The 10,170-nt window shown below is 38.9% G+C and overlaps 1 protein-coding gene across 1 annotated transcript in view; it reads left to right on the plus strand.

Moving 5' to 3' along the window:
- GPR128 (G protein-coupled receptor 128) overlaps positions 1 to 10,170 on the plus strand; it is a 117,868-nt gene that overhangs the window by 25,736 nt on the left and 81,962 nt on the right. The window contains exon 4 of the mRNA XM_006868649.1: positions 5,731 to 5,843. Within this exon, the coding sequence (XP_006868711.1) occupies positions 5,731 to 5,843 (113 nt within the window). The remainder of the gene's footprint in view (positions 1 to 5,730; positions 5,844 to 10,170) is intronic.

The following is a 10,170-nucleotide window of genomic DNA, read 5'->3' on the forward strand; positions in this document are numbered from 1 at the left end:
ACTGTGGAACAGACCATCAATTATTCATATGCAAATTCAAACTGAAGCTGAAGAAAATGAAAACAAGTCCATGAGAGCCAAAATATGATCTTGAATATATCCAGCCTGAATTTATAGATCATCTGAAGAACAAATTTGATACATTAGACACTAAAGACCAAAGACCTGAAGAGTTGTGGGATGAAATTAAGAACATCATACAAGAAGAAAATAAAAGGTCATTAAGAAGATAAAAACGAAGGAAAAGAGCAAAATTGATGTCCTAGGAGCCTCTGAAACTTGTTCTCCAGAGTAGAGATGCGAAAGCAAATGGAAGAAGTGAAGAAGTATAAGAGCTAAACAGAAAATTTCAAAGATCAGCTAAAGAAGACAAAGTCAAGTATTATACTGAAATGTGCAAAGACCTGGAATTAGAAAACCAAAAGGGAAAGATATGCTTAACATTTCTCAAGCTAAGGAAGCTGAAGAAGAGATTCAAGCCTTAAGTTACAGTATTGAAGGACTCTATGGGCAAAAGAAGATGTAAGGAATATGCAGAGTCACTGTACCAAAAAGAAATGGTTGATGTTCAACCATTTCAAGAGGTAGCATATGATCAAGAGCCAGTGATACTGAAGGAAGCAGTCCAAGATGCATTTGAGGAATTGGCAAAGAACAAAGCACCAGGAATTGATTAAATAAAAACTGAAATCTTTCAAGAAAGTGAGGCAGCACAAGAGGCACTCACTCATCTATGCCAAGAAATTTGGAAGACAACTATCTGGCTGGCTGATTGGAAGAGATCCATATTTGTGCCCATTCCAAAGAGAAGTGACCCAATGGAATGCAGAAATCATTGGACAATATCTTTGATATCCCATGCAAGTAATGTTTACTAAAAGTAATACAGAAATGGCTACAAGCTTACATTGACAGAGAACTTCTAGGGTTCAATCTGGATTCAGAAGAGACCATGGAATGAGGGATATAATTGCTGATGTCTGATGGATCTTGGCTGAACGCAGAGAATATCAGAAAGATGTTTACCTGTGCTTTATTGACTATGCAAAGGCTTTTGTGTGGATGGTGACAAGCTATGGACAACATTGCAAAGTTTGAGTATTCCGGAACACTTAATTGTGCTCATGAGGAATCTGTACATGGACCAAGAGGCAGTTATTTGAACAGAACATGGGAACACGGAATGTTTTAAAATTAAGAAAGTTGTGCCACAAGGTTGTATTCTTTCACTATACTTGTTCAATTCATATGCTGAGCAAATAATCCGAGAAGCTGGGTTCTATGAAGAAAAATGTGGCATCAGGATTGGAGGAAGACTTATTAATAACCTGCGATATGTAGATGATACAACCTTGCTTGCTGAAAGTGAAGAAGACTTAAAATATTTACTGATGAAGATCAAAGAGCACAGCCTTCAGTATGGATTGCATCTCAATGTCAAGAAAACAAAAATCCTCATCACTGGATCAATAAACAAACATTCTTATCAACAGAGAAAAGATTGAAGTTGTCAAGGACTTCATTCTTCTTGGATTAACTATCAGCACTCACAGAAGCAGCAGTCACGAAATCAAACAATGTATTGCATTAGGCAAATCTGCTGCACAAGACCTTTTTAAAGTGTTGAAGAGCAGAGATGTCAATAACCTCATATGCATGTGAAAGCTAGACAGTAAATAAGGAAGACTATAGAAGAATTGATGCTTTTGAGTTGCAGTGTTCGAGGAGAATATTGAAAGTGCCATGGGCTGCCAAAAGAACCAACATATCTGTGTTGGAAGAAGTGCAGCTAGAGTGCTCCTTGGAGGCCAGGATGGCCATACTTTGTCTCGCATACTTCAAACATATTGCCAGGAGGGACCAGTCACTGGAGAAGGATATCATGTTTGGTAAGGTGGAGGGTCAGAGAAAAAGAGCAAGATTCCCAGTGAGATGGATTGGCAAAGTGGCAGCATCAATGGGCTCAAACCTGGCAACAATAGTGAGGTTGGCCCAGGATCGGACAGTGTTTCGTTCTGCTGTACATAAGGTTGCTATGAATCGGTACCGACTTGATGGCACCTAACAACAAGAACAATGATACAGAAAGCATCCAAAGAAGGTTGAAGGAATACACAGAGTCATTGAACCCAAAAGAAGCAATCAGTATTCAACCTTTTCAAGAGGTAGCATATGATCAAAAGCTAATGATCCTGAAGGAAATAGTTCATCGTGCCTTGAAGTCATTGGCAAAGAACAAAGCACTGGAAATAGATGGAATACAAATTGAAATCTTATAACAAACTGATGTAGCACTGGAGATACTCACCTATGCCAAGAAATTTGGAAGGTAGGTATCCGGTCAACTGATTAGAAGTGGTTCATATTTGTGCCCATTCAAAAGAGAGGTGACCCAACATAATGCAGAAGTCATTGGACAATATCATTGATATCCCATGTGAGTAAAGTTTTATTAAAGGTAATACAAAAATGGCTGCAACCATATATTGACAGAGAACTCCCAGAGGTTCAAGCTAGATTCAGAAGAGGATGTGGAATGAGGGATGTCATTGCTGACATCACATGGATCTTGGTTGAAAGCATAGAATACCAGAAAGATGTTTACTTTTGCTTTATTTACTATGCAAAGACTTTCAATTGTGTGGATTCTGACAAACTATGGACAACATTCTGAAGTGTGAGTATTCTGGAACACGTAATTCTGCTCATGAGGAACCTGTGCATAATACAAGAGATAGTTGTTCTAAAAGAACACAGGGACACTTAATGGTTTAAAATTAGTGTGTGCCAGAGTTGTATTCTTTCATCATACTTATTTAACATGTATGCTGAGCAAATAATCCCAGAAAATGGATTATATGAAGAAAAATGGCATCAGGATTAGAGGAAGATTCATTAAGAACCTGTGATATGCAGATGACATAACCTTGTCTGATGAAAGGGAAGAGGACTTAAAATATTTACTGATGAATATCAAAGACTACAGCCTTCCATATGGATTGCACCTTAATATAAAGAAAACAAAAATCCTTACCAATGGAACAATACATAACATCAAGATAAATGGAGAAGATTGAAATTGTCAAAGACTTCATTTTGCTTGGATCAGTCATCAACACTCATGGAAGCAACAGTCAAGAAATCAAAGAACATATTGTATTAGGCAAATCTGCTGCATAAGACCTCTTTAAAGTGTTCAAGAGCAAAGATGTCAGTTTGAGGACTAACGTGCACCTGACCCAAACCATGGTATTTTCAATAACCTCAGATGCACATGAATGTTGGACAATGAATAAGAAATACCATAGAAGAATTGACACATTTGAGCTGTGGTGTTGGAGGAGAATATTACAAGTACCAGGGACTGCCAAAAGAACAAACCAATTTGTGTTGGAAGATGTACATCCAGAATGCTCCTTGGAAGTCAAGATGGCCAGACTTAGTCTGTCTCTCATATTTCAGACATATTGTCAAGAAGGAATAGTCCCTGGACAAGGATATCATGTTTGGTAAAATGGAGGGTCTTAGAAAGAGAGGAAGACACCCAACGAGATGGATTAGCAAAGTGGCAGCAGCAGTGGACTTAAAGGTAGCAATGATTGTGAGGTTGGCACTAGACCGGGCAGTATTCCGTTCTGTTGTATATAAGGTCACTATAAATTGGTACTGACTCAATGGCACCTAACAACATATATGTTTAAGGAACTTGGTGACATAGTGAGCTAAGCATTGGATTGCTAACTGCAAATTCAGTGGCTCAAACCCACCAGCACCAGCCACTCCATGGGAGAAAAATGTTGCAATCCGCTCTCTAAATATTTACAGTTTTGGAAACCCTAAGGAGTAGTTCTGTCCTGTCCTATAGAGTCACCGTGAGTCACACCAACTCCATAGCAGTAGACTATATGTATGTTTGAAGTTTTTGTAATGTCACAGAGTATAGGTGGAGTCATCACAAAAGTTAGTGTGACTCCAACTTTCTACTGTGTGGTATAAGTTACTTCCAATTTCAGTGTTTCCAGCTGTTGTTGTCTCAAGAAACAGCTAGTCCAAATCTGGTCCTGAGGAAATTTCATCTTCTGATCAATTGCTTCACTAGTGAGTTCTGGAAGTAATTTTATCTACTGTTGTTTAAGTGCTGTGGAGTCGGTTTGATTGATAGCAACCCTTTATAGGGTTTCTGAGGCTTTAAAAATCTTTGCGGAAGCAGAAAGCCTCATCATTCTCCGTCGGAGCAGCTGGTGGGCTCCAACTGCTAACCTTGTAGTTCACATTTCAGTGCTTCTCCCATGGAGACACCATGTTCCCATTTTATCTATTAGCAACCTCTTTAGCATTAGTAGGGGAACACGTGACTTTGTAGGATAAACGCTGGACTTCAAACCACAAGGTCAGCTGTTCGTGCCCACCAGTCATGCCACAGGAGAAAGATGAGGCTGCTTGCTCCTGCAAAGACTTTAAAAGCCTCAGAAACCCTATACAGGGTCTCTATGAGTTAGATCTGACTCGGTGGCACTTAACAACAACAAGCATTAGTCATATATAGACATTGAGGTAGGGAGACTCTAGTGATAATCCTAGGGATGGTTCATTAAGCATCTACCTGAGAGCCAACAAAATATTTAAGAGGTGCTGTAACATGACAGAAGTCGCCTTTCATATGTTACTTAAATTTAAATGAAGAATGAAAAGTCAACATACAATTCAATACCTAGTAGAAACTTTTCATATTGCTTCTTTTAGCATGATAGTTCCTTATCACATCCAATTCAAAACCATTTTGTCCCTACTGTTGCAAGACAAACCTTCCTTTCAGATACCAAAGGGAAAAAAGAGGTACTAGTCTTTTGAATTCTTGATTTAAAAAAAAAAAAAAAATCCAGACAATGAATGTTATATATGTAAAATATTGATAATAATTGAATCATGAATCATTTCTTTATTGCTGTGTTGTCAAACCATCTCAAACTCAGTGACTTAAAACGATAATGATTTAGATTAGTTACAGTTATGTGGATTGACTATGGCAGAAGAGCGTCACCAAAAGCTTCAAAATGACCTCACTCACATGTCTGGAGCCTTCCTGCTGGCTTTTGGCTGTAGTGTACCTCATTCTCCTCCGCCTGGTCTCATCCGGCAGTAGCTTAAACCTGTTTCCTTATATGTAGATTTCAGGACGGTGCTCCAAGAGGACAAAGGCTTGAAGCTTAAAGGTTTTTTGAGATGTGTGTGTGTATAGTACAGTCAAGTCCATTCTGACTCATAGCAACCCATGGGATTTCTGAGGAGTGCTGGTAGGTTTGGACCACTGACTTTATAATTCAGTGCCTATCCTACAGCAACACACCAGGACTTTTGCTTGAGACCTAGGCTCTGGAATTTACAAAACACAATTTCTTTCATGGAGTCCTAGTGTGGCATTGTAGGATAAGCACTGGACTGCTAACAACACGGTCAGCAATTCAAACCAGCCTTGGAAACCCTATGCTGGGTTGCTACGAGTAAGAGCTGACTCAATCACACTTAATAACAACAACAACAATTTCTTTTACATTCTGTGGTCAAATCAAGTCACAAGGGCCTAGATTCAGGAATAATGAATTAGGGTCCACCTCTTCATGGGAGGAGCAGCAAAGTTCCATTGCAAAAGGGCTACGTGTACACAAACTGGGAAATGCTATGGATCTCTTAGTAAACACATCTTTCTTTTTTTAATTCTTTTTATTAAAGCGGGATCTCCAAAGGCAATCCGATTATGTAACCTCACTGAAAATGGAGACATAGAATTAAAAAATCCAAGAATAGGAAATTGTAATGAAAATCTGAAAACACTAGAAAACAAGGTATGTATGCCATGTGGTCCATATGATGGACAACTGGAAAAACTTCAGACTCTTTGTGATGTCTCTGTTCTTCAGACACTTTGTGGTCAAATCAATGCTTTAAGACTCTCAAATTAGAAATAGCAAAACCTAGTTGCTAAACCATTTTCTATTGGTTTAAACTTGACATCTGTTTGTGGAAAACGACAGTTGGACTTGCAGGTATATTTCATCAAATGATAATCCATAGCACATTATAAATGATCTCATCTTTATAGACCAGTGAAGCCTTGAATGAAAACAGAATTCTATTGTCTGTTTCTTAGTGCTGCTTTCAAAGAAATATTGCAAGTGCATAGCTTTAAAGACCAGAAATTTCTTTTCTCATAGTTTAGGCGGCTAGAAGTTAGAATTCCGGGTACAGTTTCTAGGAGAAGGCTTTCTCTCTCCACCTCTAGTGAAAAACTCTTGTCTTGTTCAGCTTCTCTTCTTTGGTTCCTTGCTGATTTCCACAAGGCATTAATCTTTCTCTTGTGCTTCCTTCCTTCTGTGCATAATCTGCATTTTTTATGTCAAAAGTGAGTAACTAAGTACACCCTAGGCTTATACGATCTCAGCAACATACCAAAAAACTCTGTTCCTTAATGAGATTTATATCTACAAATTACAAACTCAGGAATGTTGTTATGTGCCATCAAGTGGATTCCATGCCATAGCGACTTTTTGTGACAGAGTGGACTCTGTCCCATAGGGTTTCCTGTAATCTTTACAGGGACAAATTACCAGGTCTTTTCTCCCTAAAAATGCTGGTTGGTTCAAGAACCCAATCTTTTGGTTTGAAGCCAAGTGTGTAACTATTGCATCACCAGGTCCTTTCCACAAATAGGTTAGGATTTACAACACTTACTTGTGAGGGACATAATGTAATCCACAGCACTAGTTATGTGACATGAAAAGGAAGGCCTTTAGATGGTGCTTTGTATCAGAGTGTAGAAGAAAACAAACTGACCAAAAACCCTTTGAGAAAGGGAGTTTTAGATTCTTTTAGTTGGGTTCAGGGTTGAGTAGGTGAAATGAGAAGTACATCTGATTGGATTTTTTTAACTAGGGAAGTACTGAAATGCAAATGCATTGAAGAGTGAACACATAGAGCCAAACACAGAGAGATAGAGGAAACCCACTTTTCCGTCAGTCCTTATGTGTCCTGGGAAATTTACATCGCTATCTCATTTATCTTTATAAAATCTCTGTGAGTTAGCTGTTATTCCCATATTGTAGATACTTATAGTTAATAAACAACATTCTTATCGATGGAGAAAAGATTGAAGTTGTCAAGGACTTCATTCTTCTTGGATCAACTATCAACATTCGCGGAAGCAGCAATCAAGAGCTCAGACGACATATTGCATTAGGCAAATCTGCTGCACAGGAACTTTTTAAAGGGTTGAAGAGCAAAGATGTCACCTTGAGGACTAAGGTGCGCTTGACCCAAGCCATGATCTTTTCAATAACCTCATATGGATGCGAACTGGACAGTGAATAAGGAAGATAGTAGAAGAATTGATGCCTTTGAATTGTGGTGTTGGAGGAGAATACTGAAAGTGCCATGGACTGCCAAAAGAACCAATAGATCTGTTTTGGAAGAAGTGCAGCCAGAGTGCTCCTTGGAGGCCAAGATGGCTAAACTTTGTCTCTCATACTTTGGACATGTTGTCAGGAGGGAACAGTTGCTGGAGAAGGATGTCATGCTGGGTAAGATGGAGGGTCAGAGAAAAAGAGGAAGACCCCCCAACCATATGGATCAGCCAGGTGGCATCATTGATGGTGTCAAGTGTGGCAGCGGTAGTGAGGTTGGCCCAGGATTGGACATTGTTTCATTCTGCTGTGCATGGGGTCACTATGAGTTGGTTCCAACTTGATGGCACTTGACAACAACAACATAGTTAATAACACTTATTAGTTAATGAACAATTACTGCATGGCAAATCCCCTGCAGACATTTTTACTTGAGTTATTATTATTATTTTTTTAATCTTTTTTTTTTTTTTTTATGAAGGTTTCTGGGTATCTTAAACAGTTTGCTCTCAACTACTAGTCAAACATACCCAATGGAACTGCAGGAGAAAGGCCTCAAAATCATTTCTCCTGAACATTGTTGTTACGTGCCATCAAGTGGGTTCTAACTCACAGTGACCCTATATAGGATTTAAATCTTTGTAGGAGCAAAAAGCCATATCGCTCTCTCATGGAGCAGCTGGTGGACTTGACCCATCAACCTTGGTGTTTACAGTACAGTGCTTATCATATAAAGCCACCGTTCTCTCTCCTAAACATTGGTGATGGTGGTGGTGGTTATGTGCTGTGGAATCAGTTTCTATTCATAGCGACCCTATACAGGGTTTCTGAGGCTGTAAATCTTTACGGGAGCAGACACCCTCATCTTTCTCCCGTGGGACAGCTGGTAGTTTTGAACTCCTGACCCTGAGGTTAGCAGCCTGATTTGTAACCACTACGCTACTAGAGCTTCTTCTCCTAAACATTATGACCAACAAAACCCTATGAAGCTCAGTTCTACTATAATACATGGGGTCATCATGAGTCAGAATCGGGATCAATAGCAACAAAATTTTAAAAAATGTATTTTATCAGATTTAATATATAATCCTGTACTTATACTCACTGCTGTAAAGGGATCGGAAGAGTTCTTTAGTCTGCCTCAAATTTGCCACTTGTTGCCAGACTAAGGCAAGAAAACAAATTCTAAAGTATCCAAGTGATTCTTTATGTCACACAGCCACCCCTGTAATCAGGAATTAACAAAAAACACTCCATCTGGTAACTGAAACTGTTGTTATTAGTTTCCACCGAGTCAATTCTGACTCATGGTGACCCATGCATTACAGAGTAGAAATGTGCCATAGGGGTTATTTACAGATATAGATTGCAAGACCTTTCTTTGGCACTGTTGGATTGGTTCAAACTTTGAATCTTTAATTAGAGTTGTTGGTGGTGTTAATTACCATCGAGTCAGTTCTGACTCGTAGCAACTCTGTATAGTAGTCGGGTGCAAACTCTGTACTATCCAGGAGCTTTTACAGTCATAATATATCCATTTAATAGATGAGGTAACTGTAGCACTGAGAACTCAAGTGTTTTGCCCACAGTCAAGATGTTGGGTCTACCCTTAATTTCAAAATCCATGCACTGGTCAGTGTGCCACACTGGTTCAGTAATCACAGATGGAGACAGAGAATGGCTGCCAACCACTTTCAAGTTATGTGAAATTTGGATAAGCTCCCTAACCTCTCTGAGCTTTCCTCAGCTGTGAAATGGGCATGGGAGTGCTTAACTCATAATGTTTTGCATATTAATTGTGACAATGCCTATAAAGCACCTAGCACCTAGCACAAAACGGGTACCTGGCTACTGAAGGAAAGAGTTGATGGAGTCCTGGTGTGGGACTGTGGAATGAAGCACAGGACAGCAAGGTTAGTTTGAACCACAAAATCAGCAGTTCCAACTCATCAACAGTTTTTGGAAACCCTATAGAGTGTTTCTATGAGTTGGGCAACTCAATAGCACTTAGCAACAACTGATTGAATATTGCTTCTGATTAGCCTGTACCCTTGGTTTGAGTTTTGACATAATGCTGCCATCTAGTGAACATTAAGCCATATTCATGTTGACATACAGCTCCTCTAATAACAGTATGAATTGTCATATTTTAACCTCATAACACAGAGCCATGAGGCCAAATGGTACCTGAAAAGGTTGTCTTGTTCAGTACTTCCTAAACTGTGCTGGAAAAACAGTTTTTAAAATTTCTAATCCGTTGCAGAACAATCATTTTGTAAAATACAATAAAAATCAATTCTAGAAAAATGAGAGGGAAAAAACATATGAATTATAAGTCCAAGTTTTAAGTACTAGATTCAATAGCATAAAATTGGTATATGAATACCAAAAGCACTAGCAACAAAAGATAACATAGATATATGTTGGACTTTATTTAAAAAAATAACAAAAACAAAACCTGTTCAGTAAAGGACTTTAACAATGAAGTGAAGAGAAACCTACAGACAGAAAGAACATTTTTGGGAACCATATACTGTACACGGGCCAAGAGGCAGTTATTCGAACAGAACATGGGAACACTGAATGGTTTAAAATTAAGAAAGGTGTGCGACACGGTTGTATTCTTTCACCAAACTTATTCAACCTGTATGCTGAGCAAATCATCTGAGAAGGTGCTTTATATGAAGAAAAATGTGACACCAGGATTGGAGGAAGACTCATTAACAACCTGCGATATGCAGACGATACAAACTTGCTTGCTGAATGTGAAGAG

The sequence above is a fragment of the Chrysochloris asiatica genome, unplaced genomic scaffold, assembly GCF_000296735.1.
Source record: "Chrysochloris asiatica unplaced genomic scaffold, ChrAsi1.0 scaffold00120, whole genome shotgun sequence".
Classification (NCBI taxonomy): Eukaryota; Metazoa; Chordata; class Mammalia; order Afrosoricida; family Chrysochloridae; genus Chrysochloris; species Chrysochloris asiatica.